Here is a 22,829-nt window from a genome sequence, read left to right as displayed (position 1 = left end):
TCCCCACCTCTTCCTTGCTTGCTTGTTTCTTTCTCCCTTCCTCTCTCCTCCATCACCCTTCCCTCACTCCACTTTTCTTCCCCAGCCACTCCACCAACCCACTAGCCAAGTGTTTGATATGAATTTGTATATTTAAATGTCATTTAATTTGTATTTTTAATAGTCATAAGCATTTGCGGTAAGAATGTTTTTAGTTTTCTCTAAAATCCTTAGAACTGCACAGGGATATAGGAGTGAAGCTCAGTGGGGATAGTACTGACTAATGTGCAGAAAACCCTGGGCTCAGACTGCTTAAACCGGTCATGGGGCTCTATGTCTGTAAGCCCTGCACTTAGAGTGGAGGTCAGGAGGATCAGAAGGGCAAGATCATCCTTAGCTATGTATCAAATTCATGGTTCTCAGGGTCTACATGGGACCTTGTCTCAAAAAGGGTAGGAAAAATCATAGCCAGCTGAGTCTCAAGTGGTCCCTGACTGTTGAGCTTCATGTATTTTATAATGTCCCATTCAATGGCATTTTCGTAGTTCAAATTTATTTATTTATTTATTTATTTATTTATTTATTGTTGTCACTGCTGTTGGTTTTGTCTTTCTAGTGTCTTCTGTAGTCTAGGTTGTCTCTGAATTCAAGATGAGTCCACCTCACTTTCCCAAGTCCTGGGGTTACAGGAGTGAGGCATTGTGTAGTCTTCACAGATGCATTCTGTATATAGTATGAGGGTTGAGTTTAGTATCATACAGTTAATTTATACCACAGCTCTGATATTTCTCTTAAAGCTAACCAATCTTTGGGTTTTAAGGGCTTTACTAGTTTTTTGAGGGAGCTATTGCAGATAGTATATTGGGTGTTTTGAGGTCAGAGTTCTTGGGTTTCTCTTAGAAATCTGAAGGCCTCAGGCTTTGTTTTCCCATATTATAGTGTGTCTGATATCCTTGACTCCTCTCTTTGGAATAAATAAAAATAAATTTATATTTGGTGATTTTTTTTTCCAACTTTAAATGTCTCAAGCGTTGCTGTTAGAGGCTCTCTTAGTCCTTTTACAAGGCCAACTTCTCACATGCTCCTTTCCTCATGCGCTGTATCCCGTGCCTGCTGCTCTCTTTCAGTATCTGTGAGAGTGACCCATTACAGCAGTCCCTTTGAAGGGACAGTTAGCACTCTCACTTTTGTCTGTCATAGCAGACTCGCACTCCTTGGATTTAAAATGCAGTTTTCAAGTTCAGTAACTATCATGCTTAGGGACCCTTTCCATCTCTCTCAGTTAGTGAGGCAACATTGACCTGAAGAGTGGCTGAATGAAATGACTCCAGGTCTTTAAGGCACAAGTTGTATTCTTGTTGCTTTGTGTTGGGGTTGGAGGGTGTGTTTTCTTATTTGGTCTCACTGAATCACCCAGACTGGCTTAGGACTTGGTGCAGTCCTCCTGCTTTAAGTGCTGGGATTCCAAGTCTTGTTTGAAAAAGTATTTGATTGCTAGCTAGGTGTGGTGGGAATTAATACCTTTAATTCCCAGCATTCTGGAGGCAGATGCAGGTCGATCTCTCTGAGTGGCCAGCTTGGTCCACATGACCTGTTCCAGGTCAACCAAGGATACATAGTGGAATGCTGTCTCAAAAAAAAAAAAAAAAAAAAAAAAAGAAAGAAAGAAAAGAAAAGAAAATCAACAATAACAAAATACTTTTTTGTTGTGGCAGTTTTCCTGCTTGAAGCGCAGCCCATTCCTTAATAAGTAAAATACAGTTAATGTGTAAATAGTTCATTCAGATTCTTAGCACAGAATTTTGTGTGTGTTTGTGTGTGTTGATGTTTCTTTAATGACCTGAAATAGCTCTGTGTGTTGCGAATGGTTGGATCACCTTGATCTTGATTGTGTTGAGTTTAATTGTCAGCTTCCTGTCTGGAAGAAAGGGAGGGAAAGAACATATCCTGTGTGTACTAAGCATTCTTGCCCACACCTTCATCTCTGCAGATATGGACATGGAACTTAAGAGTCATTCAGTAATTTGTTCAAGTGGTGTGCCTCCACATTGACGTTGACTCCCCCAGGCCTCAGGTCACATGCTGTCATGTCTCTATAGACAAATCTTTTTCTGTCCATGGCTGTATATGCACTCTTGATACTTGGTACTTGTCGGAATAGCCAGGTCTTTCTCGCTCTTCCATTGAGGTGTCCTTGTTCTGATTAAGGCTGCTGTTACAGTGCTCATGGCTTCTGTTCAACAAGGCATTCATGGTCCACTCGAATAACCAGTCGTTCTGGTTATAATTCTTACTGCCTACTTTTTTGTACCATTTTCCTTTAGTGAAACAAAGGTAGAATGGTGCAAAGGATTGATTTTTAAGACACTAAAGACTTTGACCTCAGTTAGCACGTTATCTACTGTCTCAGCTTCAGTTTCCCTACTTTCAGGTACTAACTGGGTGTGGTGGCACATACCTGTAGATGCCAGCATTGGGAGGCAGACACAGGCTGGTCTACAGAGTAAGTTCAGGATAGTCAGAGCTACATAGACAGACCTTGTCTCAAAATAAAATAAATACGTATAAAGTAATAACTAGAATACATTGAAAAACACTAAAACCCAATGCAGACTTAATTTTTTTTTTTTTTTTTTTTTTTTTTTTTTGGAGCTGGGGACCTAACCAGGGCCTTGCGCTTGCTAGGCAAGCACTCTACCACTGAGCCAAATCCCTAACCCCAACTTAATTTTACAACTAATTTTGATGTTCCAAATTCTTAGACTTTCTATATTGGGTATTTAGTGGATGAATCCTTTTTTTTTTTTTCTTTAAGATTTCTTACTTGCTTGCTATGAATCTTGATTTACTCCCTCCTGCTATTCTGAGTCTTCCCCACAACTTAATGGCTCTTTAAAAACATTTCCCACTGTATAAGGTCATCCTTTGGGCATGGGCAGCCCACCACTAGCCAGCCCAGTACACACTGTGCAGGCAAGGGCCAAGAAAGGTATGGGTATACTGAAGGCTAGTCATGCTCTCATGTGGGGCCCTGTCTCCAAACTGAAGCTGAGGCATTCACAGTCAAATGCCAGTGCACTATAGAAACTACTTCGTTAGAGGAAGGCCCGTGGTGATCCTGGAGAAGGCCAGCTGCAGAGGTCAGGAAGCTCTTCTACCAGCTGGCTCAGCCGAGCTTTGGGGATGTCATTGTACTCTGTCTGTTGGAGAAACAGCCATGCCTTTAGGTGGAAGAGCTGACTGACTCATGCACAGGTGAGATGGCCTTGAGTGGGCCTGGCTTCAGAGCTGTTAAGAGCAGCTGATAGAGGACAGAAATGGAGGAAGCTGGGCTGGAGAGATGGCTCAGTGGTTAAGAGCACTGACTGCTCTTCCAGAGGTCCTGAGTTCAAATCCCAGCAACCACATGGTGGCTCACAACCATCTGTAATGATATCTGATGCCCTCTTCTGGTGTGTCTGAAGACAGCTACACCGTACTCATATACATGAAATAAAACCAAGTGGGGGGGAAAAAAAAAGTAAAAAAAAAAAAAAAAGAAATGGAGGAAGCTAAACTGTGGAAAGGATGAGTTATACATGAAAATGTCTCGGTTCTTAGGACTCAAAGTAGTGTTTCAGTGGAGGCTATGGAGCAGTCCAGAGATTGTTTTAAACTCTGAAACATTTTAAGCCCAAAGAAAGACCTAAGCATTGCCTTTATGACCTAGGGTAGCGTAAACCATGACAGAGAATTTAGGACCATTGGAGCGAAAGCACCGAAGACAGGCAATGTGGTTGTCCATCATGGCTACAGCTACACAGGGTCTCTTCATCCAGCACCTTCCTCAGCAGCTAAATGTGGCTAATATCTCTCAGTGCTGACTTAGGAAATTTCTGGGAAGACTTGGAGAAAATGAACATTTGTAAGACTGTCGTAATTGGCATCTGTAGGTGTTTTATAGGAACTATAAACCCGGTGCTAGTGGTGATTCTGGTAGCCCCAACCACTTTTTACCAACCACTTTTTTTTTTTTTTTAACTTGTTCCTGATACAGGATCTCATGTAGCCCATGCTGGCTTGAACACAGTGTATAGCTGAGGATAATCTAGAATTTTTTATTCTCCTGCCTCCACCTCTTGAGTGCTAGGGTACGGACTTGAGTAGCCAACTATGCTTGGTTTATGCTCTGGTGAGGCTCAAACTTGAGCTTTGTTCATGGCAGGTAGGCAGGTAAGCACCTTGCCAGCTCATACATTCCAAGCCCTTTTCCTTTTGAAGACAGGGCCCACTCTATAGCTCAGGCTAACCTCAGTCTGCAGTGGTCCTCTGCTTCAGCCTCCCGTGTGGAAATCACTGGCATGAGCCACTGTGCCTTCCCTCTGTCTTTTCTCCCTGCCTTGCTTTCTCCCCACCCCTTCTTTCTCTGTCAGAGGCATCACAGTGGCACTCAGGGTTGAAAAGTAACTCCTTTATCACCATTTTACATATTCCAAGATAGTTAGAAATTCCTCCTTAAATCCCAAAGTTGTAGAAACAAACATACACATGTGTTTCCTGTGCTAAGAGGGTCTGTCATTAGAAAAAGGATTATAGAAAGATACTAACAATTTGCTCAACAGACACAACAGATAAAATCTTACTTAAGGGGGTTGGGGATTTAGCTCAGCGGTAGAGCACTTTCCTAGCAAGCGCAAGGCCCTGGGTTCGGTCCCCAGCTCCGAAAAAAAGAAAAAAGAAAGAAAAAAAAATCTTACTTAAGGTTTGGTGGTACCGGCTTCCTTAGTGGCATTACAAAACAGAATATGTGGGGCATATCTGCATGTTTGTTTTTGACGTTATTTATATAAAGCAGATAATCTGTGTACTTTGTATTTGTGAACAACTGGAGTGTGAGGGAGATGGCTTTGTAAAAAGGGTTTCTTGGTTTCAGAATTATTGCTGGGGATCGTGAATATATACTGTACTGCGATGTGTTTATCTCCTGCTTTATCTGTATTTGATATAAAATTCTTGAGAAAACTTGCTGCCTTTCAAACTGTTTCTTTGGGATGAGGCTTAAATCATAAATTGGGAAAAAAGTGGCTTCTGGTCCCCAGAACTTTGGGGTTTCGAGACAGAGCTTTAGAATGGTGGTGACAAACGCTTGAGTTGTTAATGCCTTTGTTTCAGGGAATCTTCCCAACCTCCTGTGATAGTCAGGGGAGAGGGGGAGGGAGGAGGGAGGGAACATAGGAGGAAGGAGGCAGTTTTACTGGGACAACAGTACTGAGACAGGTTGCAGAGAGAACAAGCTAGACACAGGTGAAGAGAGAAGGAGCCAGAGAACAAGAAGGATCCAGAAGATTGGAACGTATTGTCAGGATTAGTTTGAGGCAATTCAAGAGAGGCTGAGAGACGCCAGATTGAGTCATCGGGAAGAGGCATTTTGAGTCAGAATAGCTGACTTGGCCAACCAGCCAGAGATCAGAAAGAACAAGAAAGGATGACCTTACTTAGCAGTAAGTGTCAAGGCTGAAACCATTCTAGGCCTAGATTAGATTGTAAGGAGGCTAGAAGCTTCCAGAACTAGGCCTGGGTTGGCAGAAGGAGGCAGCAAGCCTCAGAGATGACAATTACTTAAGGTGAATAAAAGGTACTTTTACACTGGAGCTAGGAGACTTGACATGGGGATCACAGTGGGAACCTGTCTCTTTAAAAACAAACGTATACTAGAAAGGCACACATTTAAGTAAACAAAAATAATACTAATTGGTGTTGGACAAATAGTTTTTGCTTTAAAATGACAGTGGTACTTGGTCTCAAAACTATGAAAATATTTTATCAGCAGTAGTCAGTAAGCCAGCCTTCTATCTGTAAGTCACTTATCTTAATTCTTAGTTTTTTTATATACTTCCTGTATTGCCTAGTTCATTGGCTAGTCTATTTAATTTTTGTACTTTATTGCACAGTTTATGTAAATAGGTCACAATTCCTAACAGTGTTGCAGGTTCTGATAATTTCCAGGGAATCCTTGTGCATTAAATTGGATAAATTTTTTGGTGAAAATTTTGTCAGAATGGTAGAATTTTCGTTGGGGGTAATTATTGATGAATCTCTTGCCATCAGAATTCAGAATTTAAGTTTATAGTCTGAACTGGTTTCTGGTGAAAAGATTTTTGATCTGCTACATAACGAGAAGGATAATTTAGGTAGTTTGTTGCAAAGTTAAAATTTTTAATGTAAATGTCATAAAAGAGTCCTCTTTCTTTGTCCCCCAAGTTATACTGTGTGTAGATTTGCAGAACTACATTGAAGGTAAACTTTTTGTTGTTATTGGTGCTATCGAGTGAACTTGGAGACATACGCTTGCTAATTAGTCATGCTTTTTAGTGTTTTTCAAGGTAGGGTTTCTCTATGTAGCCCTTAGTGTCCTGAAACTTGCTTAGTAGACCAGGCTGCCCTCAAACTCAGACATCTGTTTGCCTCAACCTCCTGAATGCTGGGTACATGTCACTACTGCCTGGCTCTACCATGGCTCTTAACGTAGCCTGTACCAGTCTCAAACTCACTGTGTAGGTCTCCTGCCTTTGTCTCTGAAGTGCTAGGTCACAGGTATTATTTAGATTAAAAGTTATCCTGGTATCTGTCTCTGTTTCAACTTCATGGACAAGAATAGTCAAGTTTAAATTGTTTAGGAAATTTGATTATGTTTAACCAAGTTTAAAAGAGAAAAGCCAGGTATGGTGGCTCAGACCTGAAATCCCAGCACTTGGTAAGTGGAGGCAAATGAATCAGGAATTTAGAGTCATCCTTGACTACAAAGGGAGTTTAAAGGCAGCCTAGTCTATAGGAGACCCTTTTCGAAGCAACAGCATGTAAGGAAGTCTAAGAATTTCATAGCAGCTAAACATGTGTCTTTAACCTCTTGGCTTTGCACTGTGGTCTTTGTTAGTTCTAGGCAGTTCTGGATTTGAAAGAAACAGAGCGGTCTAAAATACAGATAAGCCAGTTTCTCAGGAGGCTGAAGTAGAAAGAGTGAAGATTTGAGGCCAGCTTGGGCAATGTGGACGATCGTAGATGATCTCAAAATGCGTAAAGAGCTGGGGCATGCATGTTGCTTTGGTGTAGAGCACTCACCTAACACACAGGCCTTCCTTTATCCCTAGTACTAGGGAGGTATACTGTTGCCTACCTGCCTCCTAACAGACTCCTCACCAGACCTTTCCCTCAGGGTTTCCTGTGCTACCCACACCGGTCCACACAGTCTTCTCATTTACTGTGTCTTTCACAGAAGCTAGTCAAAGGTGACCGTGGCTGGTCCTGGAGATCTTTTACTTGCTTATGTTTCAAGCGGAAATCAAAACCTATTCTTATGCGGATTTGGAGCTAGTTTAGCATGGCCTTGGTAAGCCCATGGCAAACCAAACCTCAGTGCATGGGAAGTTCCAGAATTCTATTCTGTGTCTCTGACTTCGTATTAAATCATAATAGTGTTTGGGCATTAGTGAGTGGCAAACATTTCCAGTCCTAAGAATTGTGGCTCATTTACCTTAGGTTTATAGGGAACATGTAAGAATGTCATCTGCTCTGAAGTGTTTTCCCTTTCTGCTCGTACCTCTCACTACTGTACAGTTTTTCTAAGGTTGGGCTGTCCTTCTTTTCTTAGTGCTGTAGGAATCAACTTAAAGGAAGGCTTGTTTGGCTCATAGCTTAACTGCACAGCCCTTAGTGATGGGAACATGAGACAGCTGTCACAGTCCCAACAGGAAGGGCTGGAGACGCTCAGGGATTCCAGATCCATTCAAGTCAGCCGTAAAGTACCTCTGTTCACAGGCTGGTGCAGAGTGTTCTTTCCCTGGCCTTCTGATAATTTAAAGTTTGTGTCTAGGCTCTTTGATTCCTTGGATTAGCTGCTGTGCTGCAGTGCACAGTAGGATTCCCTGTGGTCTCGGGGTCAGCTTTCTACCCAGGGTTTTCCAGTGTCTGTCCGTGTGTTCTGGAAGCACAGAAGAGTGTAGTCCAATGAGGTCGAGTGGCCATTCCTCACTGTGTACCCCTAGACATAGGAGTTAGCGTTCATGAGAGAATGGTAACATCACTCAGGCCTGGTTTAATTAGCAGCTTGCCTTATCTTGTTTGTGATTCTGGGTGGGTAAATGCTTTACCATTGTGCCCTGCCTTTGGTTAGTTAGCTCTTCTGACCCTTAAGCAGAAGATTTGTGAATAATAATAATAATAATAATAATAATAATAATAATAATGCCATGTAACTGTTAAACCTGCCTCATATACTTATTTTTCCTGAGCTAAAGAGAAAGTACTTAAAATATTTTTCATTTTCAAATTACTAATTCAAAGTTGGCAAAGGTCCAAAGTTACACTGTGTGCTTGCTTCATTTACTAAGTTTCCCAAAGTTTCTAGCAGTGTCTCTCAAATCTACCCTCAATGTTGGTCGCCTTTATTACTAAATGAAATAAGACCCAGTGAGTGTGGCAAAGAACAAAAAGATAAGAAAGCAGGAGTGGGAGAAATTGGTCAGAAGGAGTGTGGAGGGAGAAAGAGACGGAATGGAGTGACTGTGATCGCAGTGTGTTCTATATCTTTAGGAAATTATTTTAAAACAAAGTGGAAAGCAGTCGAGACATCTGAAGTCAACCTCTGACCTCTGTGTTAGCAAATCTCCCTTCTCCCGCCTCCTTCCCTTTGTTACCTCCCTCTTACTCTCTCTCCTCCCCCCTTGCTCAGCCTCTGGGGGCCCTGTGCATGCTAAGTAAGCACTAGATCACTGAGCTTATCCCCGGCCCTTAGCAAATACAAATAATCTGTTTCCTCATTCTTTGCTTTTAATTTGTATGTCTGTATGTCTCTATATTTAAGGGAAGATTTCTTGTAAACAACATATAATTGGATCTTGCTTTCAATTATTTTTTTAATTCTATTTATTTATTTTGTGTGCGTGTGTATCTCTATTTGTGAGCTTGATACCGAGAACATTTACCCTCTGAGCCATCCCATTAGCCCTCAAATTTTTTTCACAGTATATAGACAGTGAATCTTTTAATTGGTGGATTTATACTAGCTGTTGCCATGCAGAGTGATTAATGTAGTTGTGTTAATACTGTTTGTATTTTTATATCTACTGTTTATTTGTTGCCTTTCTTTTGCTTTTTATTGCCAATCTGTGTTTTCTCATTTTTCCCTATTTGTGGTTTTGAGTAGTGTGTGTGTGTGTGTGTGTGTGTGTGTGTGTGTGTGTTCTGTGTATGGATATTTTACCTGCATGTGTGTCTGTATACCACTAGCATTCTTGATATCCTTGGAGGTCAGAAGAGGGCATCAGATGCCATGGAACTGGAGTTACAGACAGTTGTGAGCCACCGTGTGGTGCTGGAAAGCAGCCAGTGCTCTCAACTGCTTTGCAGTATCTCCAGCCCCTTAATTGAGTGTTTTATTTGATTCTATTTTTTCTCTTCTGTTAGCATGTCAATTATAAAATATTACAATAAAATACAAAATATACTCTGGAGACAGACAGGACCCCACACACACACACACATACACACACATCAAGATTTTTAGAACTCTAACAAGTGTTTCTTGAATGCAGTAACTGTTTGGTAAGTGAATGTTTACAGGCTGTGTACTAATTCTGTATTAAATGGAATGAAAAGTGTTCTGTTTTATTTGTACTATAGGAGAATTTTAAACACAAAGACTATATAGACCATCAGAAGGATAAAGTTGCTTTAACATTGGCTCGCCTGGCCCGCCATGTTGAAGTGGAAAAACAACAAAAAGAAGAGAAGAACAGGGCATTCAGGGTATGTGTATGTTTTGATCGAGATTTATTAATGTATCGAATTATTTATAATAAAGATGTAAAGATATTTCAAAAAAATTAAGAAACTTCAATAGAATTTTTGAGGAATTCTAGTGAACAGTTATTCTACTTAAACACATACAGAAAATGTCTCCTAATTATTTTTGGTGTTCGTGAGTTTCTGGTGTTTTGTAATTTACATATGCATGTGCATGCCTGTGGAGAAGAGAGGTTGCCCTTGGGCCATCCTCCTTATGTTTGAAACAGGGCTGTTACTGGCCTGGAGCTCATGGATCAGGTCAGGCTGGCTGGGCAGTTTGCTCCAGGATTCGCCTGCCAGCCTTACCAGTGCTGGCTTGGAGGCAGGGCTGCTCTATACGTGGGCCCTGGGGACTGGACTCTCCTCGGGTCCTCCTGCTCATGGCACATGGCTCACCGAGTCATCCCTCTAGGCCTTGATACTGTTATTACTAAAGGAGATTTTTATATAATGATTATTTTGTAAGAAACTAGTGGTTTGTGAAGTTGAGATATTTGCTTTGTGTTATAAAAACTCACATCAATACCTTAGGACTTTAGAAGTTCTGTGTGACAGATACTTTAACAGTATTGTATTAAAGCCAGTATTTCTATACTTACTATAGAAAATGTAAGTATGTACATGTCAGCATTTTTGAGAATTCTTTATGGCTGTACTTTGGAACAATATTTTATAATATGTTCAGATTATAATCTTTTTTTTTTTTTTTCTCTTCACTTAACCCTTTGTCTTAGTTAGGGTGCAGCAAAACACCATAACTAAAAGCAGGTTGGAGAAGAGTTTATTCAGCTTTCATTTCCTGTCGCTGTTGAACATCTAAGGAGGTCAGAGCAGGAACTCAGACAGGGCAGGATCCTGGAGGCAGGAGCTGACGCACAGGTTGTGGAGGGTGCTGCTCACTGGCTTGTATCTCATGGCTGGCTCAGCCTGCTTTCTTATAGAACCAGGACCTCACGCTCAGGGAAGGCAACCTCAATGGGCCGGGTCCTTCTCCATCAATCACTAATTAAGAAAATGCCCTACAGCTAGATCTAATGGAGGGAGACGTTTTCTCAATTGAGGTTCTAGCTTGTGTCAGATTGACATAAAAGTATCCTGCACGCCCTTTCTTATGGAACATCTCATTATATGGCTAAATGGGTCCTGAAAAATCTAGAATCGATGGCTCTGGATAACGATCACACCCAGTACAGTGTCAGTGCTGTGCAATAGGTTTATATTGTTTAGAGAAAAGGTTGATACATGTCACCACAGAAGCAGAATTTTCAGAAAGTTTTGATAACTGGTTGGCCACGTGTATTAAATGTGGATAGGAAGAGCTAAATACATATCCACTCTTTCAGGAGTCACAATATACTTACTTGTACATGGACTTTTGTAAATGTAGCTTTTTTCATGTTTAAATAAAGCTGTGCTGGGTGCTGCCATGCTCGTTCACATAGGTGAGGCCGCTCTGATGCCACAGCAGCAGGGAGGGCTGAGACGTAGTCCTGGAGACTGCACACTGAGCAAGCCAAAACATCTGCTCTGAGGCTCTGATCAGAGTGTAGGCCAGCTCTCAGTGTAGGTGGTGACAAGTGTGCTGCCATGTCGTAAATGATACGGAAGGCCTAATATTAATAGTGCTCATTAAACAAGTATTCACTGAGCTCTTTCTTCAATAAATCTATTGACATTTTTGAAAATACAAAATAATACATAATAGAGTTTACATAATTTGAGATGACTCCTTCATCTGGTTCTGATTGTTTAACACCATTTGGTTATATGCTCCTGCATCAAACGTGTGTGCTGTAATTTACCTACCTCCCTATTGTTGATGTAGCAACTTCAAGCAAATAACTGGGCTCAACATCTTCATACAGTGTATATGTATTTTATTTTGACATATGTATAATCTTTGGTAAAAATATCTAGATGTGAAGCTCTTGGGATAAAGAGTAGTTGGGGTTGGGGATTTAGCTCAGCGGTAGAGTACTTGCCTAGCGAGCGCAAGGCCCTGGGTTCGGTCCCCAGCTCTGAAAAAAAGAAAAGGGGAAAAAAAAAAAGAGTAGTCAATATTTTCTGATCACTAATATATCAAGATCTTTTTACCCAAGAAACAGTAGTTATCATAAATCAACTGAATTTTTCTCTTTTCTTTAGGAAAAAATTGATTTTCAGCACGCGCATGGTTTACAAGAATTGGAATTTATTCAAGGACATTCAGAAACAGAAGCAGCCAGACAGTGTGTGGACCAGTGGCTAAAAATGTCAGGTACTCATTAGAGATCACAATTCAGTTCCTGAGCTTCTTAGAAGCCGTAAGGTAGAAAGTGTGTGGGTTTGATTCCATTGCTATGAACATAGATGGACATATGGACAGTCAGATGCAAGTCTGAGGTTTTGATCCCTGGGACTCACATTAGCAATGCATGTGTTTGTAATCCTGGTGCTGTGGAGACAGAGACAGGAGAGTCCTTGAGACTCACTGGCCAGTCGGCCTAGCTTACTCAGCAAGCTCAGGCAAGGGGGAGAGACCTTGCTTCCCCAAAGCTGGACAGTACCCAAGAAAGGATGCTTAACATGTGATGTGCACATATGTGAACGTAACACACATTTAGTTTTAGACACTAGTGCCACTGTTTTCCAGTGTACTGCTTTGCCATTAACTTCCTTTGGCCCCTGAGCTAACAAGTTTAAGAGTTTAGGTTAAATAAGAATTCAAGGGAAAGAGCTTTTCCAATTTATATAGCGAGGGAGCCTGATTGTGTTTGTGAGTCTAAGATCCTGAAAACCTAATTGTAACTGGGACTATCTCCTTGATCGTTTGCTCTCAGTCCCACCATTTTGTTCTGATTCTGATGATCAGTCCAGTGTACAATTCTCTGAAGTAGTAACCTAGGAATTTATGTTATGATGTAGGACTCAGAACAAGTGCAATTAATTCTGGATCAAAAAAATCCTTCCAAAGTGGAGGCAGGATGCGGAGGTCTGACAAGTCAATATTGTGTCCGATAATGCACTGTAACAAGGAATTTGACAATGGGCACCTTCTATTAGGACATTTGAAAAGGTAAGTAGGGCACTCTGGATTCCTAGGTTAAAGGTTAAAGGTTAGTCATCTAGGTGTGGAGTCTCATTCAAGTGACAGTCCTCAGTGATTTTGTTAGCTGAAATGTGATAAACCTGTACCAGTGTGGTTTTAGCTTAATATTTGAAACTCACTTTGTTTTGTACCATTTTGATGTGTTATTTGTAATTTATATTTAGGTTTTCTAGAAAACTGGGTGAGATTTTAGGTTGGTTTTTTTTTTTTTGGGGGGGGGGTTAGCATTATAGTGCAGTTGAAATATTTGTACAGAAATCCAGCCTATAAATGTAGATTACGGGAGGCAGCATTTACAGATATTCTCTCCTATGTAATCTAACACAGCCTCCTGAAGCACCTAGTGAACGTCCGTCTCCACAGCGAGATGCTCTGCCGTGGCTCTCTACTGCTCTGCTGAGCTTCTCTAGGTCACGGGGGAGCAGAGGCTCTGTAGTCTCCTCTACAGACAGCCAAAAGATGGGGCTTCCAGCCATTTCCCTTCACACGTCTCACGGAAGCACCCAGCGCTTCATGTGTTTGTGTGTGCGTGTGCGTCAGCTTCACAGGCCAGGCACACTGCATGATCCGGGAAATAGACCCGACGTGATTCTCTTGGTTACAGGTTTGATCACTCCCCATGTGATCCCACAATTACCTTACATGGACCTCTCGCCAATGTGTTTGCATGTGCAGTGTGCTACGAGCATTTTGTTACTCAGCAGCAGTATAAGGACCATCTTCTCTCCAAGGTAAGAGCTCGCCCGGAGTAGACATTCTTTCTGGAGAACCATGCAGCGAGTGTGAGGGTTTCTTTTCCATGTTCCTCTTTTAATCCTCCAATCACTAACGATGAACATAAAGATAAAAATTTAATTATTGAAAACAAAATAACTTGGGGTGCTAGGTTACTTTTGGATATTTAAGCTTAAAAGGTAAACTCCAGCAGTCCTAGAGATTACCGCTAAACCCTTCTGTGGTGTCGAATCTGAAATAACCTTTCGAAAGAGCAGTGGACCCCCTCCCACCGAGCCAGTTCTACAACCCTCTCATTCTATTGGCTCTCTCCTTTCTACTTTACATGGCTTCCAGAGGTCCCGCTCAAGCCACATCACTGTCCCTTGTACGGTGCACTATTTTATTTGTACCAGAAACGTGATAAAAAGAACTTTTCTGGTTTAGCTTACTGTACATTCTACTTCCTATTCCTCCTCCCAGGCTTTAGGCAGTTCCTGCAAGCCTGCCACTTTTGTAGTAGATACAGTATAATAACATTTTGTGTGGACTTGTACTTCAATTATAGGGATCAAATCCCTTAACAGTTTTTCTTTTTTCTTTTTTCTTCTGTTTTTCTTTTTTTTTTTCTTTTTTCCGGAGCTGGGGACCGAACCCAGGGCCTTGCGCTTGCTAGGCAAGCGCTCTACCACTGAGCTAAATCCCCCCCCCCCCTTTAACAGTTTTTACTTTGGATTTGCTTATAATCTGAAATTGAACTAAAAATATTTGTTTACCTAAGATTCTTCAAATAGAAATATTTTTAAAAGTTTCTTAAATTTGTAGATTGCTTTATTGTTCTTAAATGGAATTCAGAATGTCGGCCTAGATTTTTCTCCTGTGGCATTAATCAAGTTAAAGCATGATCCAGAGGTGTGAGGAGTAATGAGTAGAGGTACAGAGCTAGTTGTAAATCTCTGATTGTCGCTTTTAGGATAACTTGTTACGATATGTGGTCGCAGTGGTGATGCGAATGAGAATGCTTCCTCCTGGGGTTGTCGTAGGACAGTTGATATAAACACACTCAGAATCTGAGTGCCTTTGATGTGTTCTCAGTATAAATGTCAGTTTCCTCTCCTTCCTCTTGGATCTCATAAGCACTCTACGGTTGCTGGTTTCAAGTTCCTGGTCTTACTAGCAATACCTATAAAAGTTGCTACCGTAAGGACGGTCAGTAAGAAGGGAAATTTATAGCAAGGGGTTGGAGATTTAGCTCAGTGGGTTCGGTCCCCAGCTCCGAAAAAAAAAAAGAAAAAGAAAAAAAAAAAACAAAAACAAAAACATGAAAACATAGCAAGCACACATACCCATTCATACAAATGTGCAAATTTTAATTTTAAGATAGAGGAGACTCTCTAAGGCAGGTTTGGAAACTTAGATACTACCAAGAACATGTAGCCAGGCATGGTAGTGCATACCTCTGTGCTCTAATGAGTCTTGTGTACTTTGGTCACATTTATGTGTTGATATGATACTATACATGACTGTATGAGAAACAAGAAGTATATAGGCCATAGATGTCCTTTAGTGTGAAAGAAAGATGCCTGTAATTTGATTTTGAGGGAACAGTTACATTTTACCTATGGTATCTTTTATCTTGCTTATGGTAGAAATTATATAATTCATACTCAGAAAAGGCAAAAATTGGTATGAAATATTCCAAATAAAGTTAGAAGTTTTAAAATTAGTTTCTTTTTTTTTTTTAGATTTATTTATTTATTTATATGACTACTGTGTCACTGCCTTAGACACACCAGAAGAGGGCATCAGATTCCATTACACATGGTTATGAGCCACCATGTGGTTTCTGGGAATTGAACTCAGGACCTCTGAAAGAGCAGTCAGTGCTCTTAACCACTGAGCCATCTCTCCAGCCCTTAAAATTAGTTTCTTAAAAGTGTATTGAACATTGATTTTAGTTCTAACATTAGTATGACATTTTCTAAATAGTAAATTGGGAATTGAAAGTCACTTTTTTGCTGTGTCCATTTGCATACATGACTTTAGTTGTGACCTGGTTTTCCCTTTTATTTTAGGCAGCTGCGGCTGATGGACACAGCAATGACCTTCCTCCTCAGATTATTCAGTGTTTTGCTTGTCCACATTGCTTTCTTCTATTTAGCACCAAGGACGAGTGCTTGAAGCATATGTCTGCAAAGAATCATTTCCATCAAAGCTTGAAACTGGGTGGTATGTTAATATATTATAGATAACATTTTGTAAATGAATCATATCTTTATAAACTTATACCTTTCAAAATACTCTTCTAAGTTAGCTCTACTTCTCAGTTTAGAATCATAAAAATTAAATGCTTTATTTAAATTCTTAATTTTTCAAAAATGTTTATTTGTATCATTGAGTATGTTTTAACTCCTCTTCCTTCTTTTTAGACAAGGTCTTTGTAGCTCTAGCTGGCCTTGAACTCACAACAATCTGTCTTTTTCAGTCCCCTGAACGATGGTATTAAAGGCATGTGCTCCCTCCACGCAGCTACATCTTATCTATTTGAGGGATAAAAAGAAGCCAGGGAAGGAGAGCGCATATTCAGAACAGTGTTTTTGTTACATCTGGGAGGTCTGGGGAATTGGATCAGAAGGCACTCTTTGTATTTAAGTCTAAAAATGGTCTCCTGTAGACTTTTCCTTAACTGATGAGCTCAGGAAGGGAAAGGAGAAAGATTGGGTCACCGATTGTTCAGATTACTTTGCAATTTGTGGTTCATTTTGTCTCTTAGACGATAAGGGAACAGCCCGCCCAGTATCATTTCCATCTTTTGCAAAGAAGCTTTTGGTGTCTCTGTGCAAAGATGTTCCGTTTCTGGTTAAGTGTGTGGCCTGCCACCAGACTCTGCGTTCCCACATGGAGCTCAGTGCCCATTTCAGGTTTGTACAGCTCTAGTCTTAGGCTGTAAGGAACTCTGGTGACACCTTCAGTAGTGGAAGGGTTTGGCAAGTATTTTCTATTCCCTGTGTCTCTCCTTAGAATGAGTATGCACCAATCTAGCATGAGAGGCAGGGGAGAGTGTGGTTTGGAAGTATGAGGATGCAGAGCAGTAGCAGAGATAGTGGTCCTTACATGGTAATGGCTTCTCACACCGTCCAGCCTATCGCTACGTGCTTCTTAATGAAAATTGTTCTTTAGCAGAAAAGATGTGGATAGGGCATATTCCTGATATAAGTTAATCAATTACTAACAAGTTCCTGGAGTTGTGGTGCCAATCTATAACCCTAGCACTATAGGCTGAGGAGGAAGGGTCACAAGTTCAAGGTCAGCCTCGACTACATGATGAACTCCCATCCAAATGGGGAACAGAACAAAATGGGCTGGAGAGATGCGCAGTGATTAAGAACATAGTACAGCTGCTCTTCCAGAAAGCCTGGCCTTCATTTCCAGCACCCACATGGCAGCTCACCACTGTTTGACCCTCCAGTTGCAGGAGTCAGATACCTCTGAAAACTCTGGGTGCACAAGAAGTCTACAGACATGCACACAAAACATCCATACTTGTTAAATAAATAAATACAGTTAAGTTAATCAATTAAAAAACCTCACAATGAAGTCAGAAAACAGCAACAAAAAGTGGAATATTATCTAGAAGTTTATAGTGGTCATTCACATATTTGAATGACCTTTCGAGTCTAATTTGCCTCAAGGCCCCTATATCAGTACATTTGTTACTGATTGAGGTTTTCTGAAGTTTGCCTTAATATTTTTAATCTTCTAATTCTACTTTTAACTCTTGTATGTGGATGAGCAAAATAAAATAGGGATAATATAAAAGTCTTTTAAGATGATAGAGTAACTGCGTTACTGAGAAGATATCTTTATATTGTTATTTTAAAGTTCTTGTCATACAAAGCAGAGAAAAACTTATACTTTTTTTTTTTTTTTAAATCCAAATCAGGGTTCGTTGTCGAAATGCGGGACCTGTAGCTATAGCTGAGAAAAGCATTACTCAGGTTGCAAAAGAATTCCTAGTAAGAGGTTATTGTTCAGATTGCAACCAGGTCTTTATGGATGAAGCCAGCACCCAAAGTCACAAGAATTCAGGACACAAAATTACCCTTGCTAACTCAATGGAAGAATCTGTCCTACTTTATTGCCACATCAGTGAAGGGAGTAGGCCTCCTTGTGATTTACATTTATTCAATCAACCAAAAATTTCATCACTGAAACGAATTCTGTCTAGTAAAGAGTCCAGTGCAGAGGATTGTGTCATTCCGACAAAGAAGGTGAACTTAGGAGTTGACAGCCAGGGCGGTACAGCTCGTGTGCAGAGGCAGAGGTCAACAGTCACAGCCTGGTTCTGTGAATGCAGTCGGCGGTTTCCAAGTGAAGATGCTGTAGAAAAGCATGTTTTCTCAGCAAACACAATGTGTTACAAGTGCGTGGTGTGTGGAAAGGTTTGTGAAGATTCAGGGGTCATGCGTTTACACATGAGCCGGTTTCATGGAGGGGCGCATTTAAATAACTTTCTATTCTGGTGTCGGATGTGCAAGAAGGAGTTGATAAGGAAAGATGCCATCATGGCGCACGTTACTGAGTTTCACAGTGGGCACAGGTATTTCTATGAGATGGATGAGGTAGAGGCGGCTGTGCCGTCGTCTTCAACTGAGAACCATTTGAGTGCTGACAAACCCCCTTCACCCATTGCTGTCGTGGATCACTCCCCGGCAAGCAGTCCTCCCAGGGGCAGGTGGCAGTGCCGCATCTGTGAGGACATGTTCGAGTCCCACGAGTGTGTACAGCAGCACTGTGCGTCCTTGACGAGCCACCGGTTCCACAGGTACAGCTGTGCCCACTGCAGAAAGACTTTCCATAAGGTGGAGACCCTGCACAGACACTGCCAGGACGAGCACAATGATGAGGTGAGGATGCTGTACTGCTGTGGGCTGTGTGACCTCATTTTCAACAAGGAAGAAGCCTTTCTGAGCCACTATACGGAGCAGCACAGTGCAGATTATGTGTTTGTGCCAGAAAAAACTAAAACTTCAATTAAGACTGAAGATGATTTTAAAATAATAGAGACCAGTAATGTATTAAGCTGTGGCTGTCATGAGAGTTACATCTGTAAAGTCAACAGAAGGGAAGATTATGACAGATGTCTTCAAATCATGCTGGAGAAAGGGAAACTGTGGTTTCGCTGCGGATCGTGTTCAGCCACAGCACAGAATCTGGCTGACATTAACACTCACGTCTGTCAAGCGCACAGGAAAGTAAGAGGCGATGAGGAGCAGCAGTATGTGATCAAGTGTGGCGTCTGCACCAAAGCCTTCCACAACACGGAGAGTGCCCAGCAGCACTTCCACAGGAAGCACGCCGCCTTCCAGAAACCCGTTGCTGCCCAAGTCAGAGCTGACCGCGGAAGCACAGGCCAGCTCGCTGCTAGTGTCTCACATGCTGAGAAAAACCCGAGACATACGAGCTATCAGAAATATTCAGACGTGGAAAGAAGAGCTGAGCATGACGTATGCTGCCAGAACATAGGTATGGCTTTACAGCATGGGGCAAGTTTAACACTCACCAGAATGCACACGCATATGTGTGTGTGCCCACCAATAAAAGCTGAGTGAGTGTTGACGTCAGCAGCATCCACCTCTGATGGCATCAGAAGCGCCACTGATGGGCAGCCAGGGTGCACTTTCAGGGATTTGTGCTTATGCTGTCTTTAAATAATAGGGTAGCTCTCTCTGTTTACAAAGACGTGAGGATTTTGAGAAAAGGCAGGGCATAGTACTCTTTGTAAACGTTTGAGAGTTATTCTGAACCTTAAAATCATATTTTCCTTAAAATATAAAGGTTTGTTAAAAAGCAAATTTTTCCCCTCTGTGAGAATGTGTGAGTGTCTGTATCTTCGTGTGCTGGGCTTAGTTTTGTGCATGCTAAGCAAATGCACTGTCATTGAGCTACATCACCAGCTCCAGACAAATTTCTTTTGTATCTTTTCAGTCTTGTTCTGATTTGCTTGTTTGTTTTTAAATAAAAATGTTGGGGCTGAAGAGATGGCTCAGTGGTTAAGAGTATTGACTGCTCTTCCAGAGGTCCCAGGTTTAATTCTCAGCACCCATAAGACAGTTCACACCTGTCTGTGACTCCGGTTCCAGGGGACCTGACCCTTTCACATAGACATACATGCAGGCAAAACTCTAATGGACATCAAATAAAAATAAATAACTTTTAAAGTTTAAATATTTACGTGCTTTGGTTTGGTTTTTAAGACCAGGTCTCACACATTAGCCTGGGTGGCTTAGAACTTACTTTGTAGCTAGGATGGTCTAGGAATTCTGCCAGTTCCTCTGCCTCCTGAGTGCGGGCACTGCAGTCATAACTTACCATGCCGGCCGGCCTCATTCTTTAAATATGAGAAATCCTAAATGTAGTGTAAGAAGACTTTGTAACAAAGCTTTGTGATAATCAAGACAGCGATTGGAAGTAAAAAGTTCAAAGTGGTAGCTAGAAACGAGGGTGGAGAGTTGAGTCGCATTTTTCCTTTATAATTCCTCTGACCTTTTCCCTCCATATGACTGGATTAAGTAAATAGAACAGTTCTTTTATTTATTTGAAAGTTTAATTATTTTTGGCTAGATAAAATAAGTCTGCAGGCTTTGGAATACTAACCTATTGAGCTGTAAAAGGTATGTGGCTCTTTTTTAAAATCACTTGTGTTTATAAAGTAGCGTGTCGATGATATCTCCAGTAATCTGTCCACCTGACGGAAGCCTGCAAAGCCCTCTGCAGTGGCCGGTGCCTAGAGTCCCCTGGTTTCAGCTGAGGAACTAAGAACCCCTTTGGCTTTGCCCCTGCTACTGCACCTGCTGGACTCCAAGATGTTTATTAGGGTAGAGCACCTTGCCTCAGCCTCTCCGTGGCATACACAGCCACTGCTGGACCAAGGGGTAGATAGGCTCAGACCTGGCATGTGTGGAGGAGACGTGCGGAGACCGAGCAGCTGAGGCTGGCAAGCTGGGGCTCTGGTTAGACTTTGGTTACTGGCCATCGATCTGTTTTTTGACATGAAGTCTTAACTGTTGCTACTCAGACTGTTGTCGTACTCTTGGGCTCAAGTGACCCTCCCCACTCAGCCTTCGGACTATAGGTGTGTGCCACCACTCCAGGCTACAGACCATTGACTTCACAGGTTTGTTCTGTAGCGCACATAGGTCTTGATACTTAGTTGTGGGTTTTTAGTGAGAAAGTATTAAATCTTGCATGGTCCAGTTAATTCTAGTTCCCAAAAAGTAAAACAGTGGCCCCAGTGTTTTATGTTCTCTTCTTTCAGTTCTCTCATTACTTTGGGGGAATGTATGTCTAATAGAAAAGAACAGTAGCACCTAAATCTAAACCACTAGAAGTTGTAAGGCCTTGCCATGGTGGAAAAGCTTGAAAGTGGGGTTGGGTAAGAAGGGAAGTATGGGGGCTGGAGAGATGGCTCAGTGGTTAAGAGCACTGACTGCTCTTCCAGAGGTCCTGAGTTCAATTCCCAGCAACCACATGGTGGCTCACAACCATCTGTAATGGGATCTGATGCCCTCTGCTGGTGTGTCTGAAGACAGCGACAGTGTACTCATATAAATTAAACAAATAAATCATAAAAAAAAAAAAAAAAGAAGGGAAGTATGGGAGATGAAAGGAGATCTTGAGAGAACCAAGAAATAGGGTGTAACATCTACCAGCACCCGTGGGATCAGTCTTTGAAGTTCTCTTATTTATGCTCTTTTGGGTATTTTTGATCCTCAAATCAGAGAGCTACTAGTAACTCCATCTAGATTTATTAGTAGAAAGGCACATTTATTAGAGAAAAGCAGATTCTTGTGACAAAGAGCATTCCTGTAAATCACCTTGAACCTTATGTATGTGGGTTTTATCCTGTCACCCAGGCTGCCTTCAAGCCGTGACCTCCCCATCCTGCCTCAGGAATGTCGGGGTGAAGGTGTGTGCCCTACCTGTACTTTATTCATTTCACAAGTTCCCTGTGAGCCTTCCTAGACAGAGCATTAGGACCTCATTTGAATGTTGTTACTATGCCTTGTAGTATTCTACTAGATTATCTTTTGTCTGTGTTGACATAAGTTCACAAGTCCTTTCATGCCTACTGATATTTATGGATAGTAAAATTGTATTTAAATTTTAAAATTGTCTTAAAATTTAAACATCTATTTGACCTAGTACATTAATTTGTTAAAAGTAACTTTATTTTTGGGTTGGGGATTTAGCTCAGTGGTAAAGCGCTTGCTAGCAAGGCCCTGGGTTTGGTCCCCAGCTCCGAAAAAAAGAACCCCCCCCCCCAAAAAAAAAGTAACTTTATTTTAAAAAAGAAAAAAAAGTTATTGCTCTTTAAAAAGAAACCCTTGGCCAGTCATGGTAGTGCACACTTGCAGTCTTAGCACTTGGGATGTGAAGGCAGAAGGATCAGAATTCCAAGGCCGGCCTTGATTTCCAGTTCATTCTGGGCTAAATAAGGAAACAAAAACAAAGGCCTTACAGTTGAGGGAAGAGAGCTTCAGAAGGATGTGATCGAGTGTGGGTGGAATGTCCTAAATATTACCTGGTTTAAGTATAAACAGTTCTACATAGATTGGATGCTTTGTAACGGTTTCAGGAGAGGTGAACAATAGGAACAGTGGACAATTTTGCATGTAGGACTCTAATGTCTTTTAGACTTGAGGAATTAGGATATTTGTGAATGATTCTTACTGAATTCATGCTAATGTTTTTGTTTGTTTGTTTGTTTTTCTTAGAGGAGGAAGTGGAGCTTCCAGACGTGGATTACCTGCGAACCATGACTCATATAGTCTTTGTAGATTTTGATAACTGGTCGAACTTTTTTGGTCATCTACCTGGGCATCTTAATCAAGGAACATTTATTTGGGGCTTTCAAGGTATGGTTAAGAAGGAGAGCACTAGGGCCTTTCTTCTGAGAGGGTGATTCAGTTAAAAGGTTCCTTTGAACCTTCCTGAACACAGTATGAAGCATAGTTTGAGTATTGTTACTGTGCACTACTCTGCTAGACTACTTGTTTACATTTATTTTACCTACTTATGCATGTGTGGAGGTCGGAGGACAATCTGTGGGAGTGATTCTCTTCCTAGATTATGTAGGCGTCAGGGATCATTCCTAGGTCATTAGCCCTTGTGATAAGTACCTTTACCCACTGAGCTGTCTGCACAGCTGACACTGGGATTTCGC

The 22,829-nt window shown here is 41.4% G+C and overlaps 1 protein-coding gene across 2 annotated transcripts in view; it reads left to right on the top strand.

Annotated features, from left to right (window-relative positions):
• Positions 1-22,829, top strand: part of Znf451 (zinc finger protein 451) — a 54,684-nt gene that overhangs the window by 17,700 nt on the left and 14,155 nt on the right. For both annotated transcript variants that reach the window (XM_032900889.1, XM_032900890.1), the window contains exons 4-11: positions 9,637-9,762; positions 11,947-12,058; positions 12,706-12,856; positions 13,494-13,620; positions 15,679-15,832; positions 16,377-16,524; positions 17,547-19,129; positions 22,381-22,521. In XM_032900889.1, coding sequence (XP_032756780.1) covers positions 9,637-9,762; positions 11,947-12,058; positions 12,706-12,856; positions 13,494-13,620; positions 15,679-15,832; positions 16,377-16,524; positions 17,547-19,129; positions 22,381-22,521 — 2,542 coding nt within the window. The remainder of the gene's footprint in view (positions 1-9,636; positions 9,763-11,946; positions 12,059-12,705; positions 12,857-13,493; positions 13,621-15,678; positions 15,833-16,376; positions 16,525-17,546; positions 19,130-22,380; positions 22,522-22,829) is intronic.

This window comes from Rattus rattus, chromosome 4 (assembly GCF_011064425.1).
Source record: "Rattus rattus isolate New Zealand chromosome 4, Rrattus_CSIRO_v1, whole genome shotgun sequence".
Taxonomy (NCBI): domain Eukaryota; kingdom Metazoa; phylum Chordata; class Mammalia; order Rodentia; family Muridae; genus Rattus; species Rattus rattus.
Note: the sequence above shows the minus strand (reverse complement) of the source record. Positions and strands in the feature narration are given on the sequence as shown.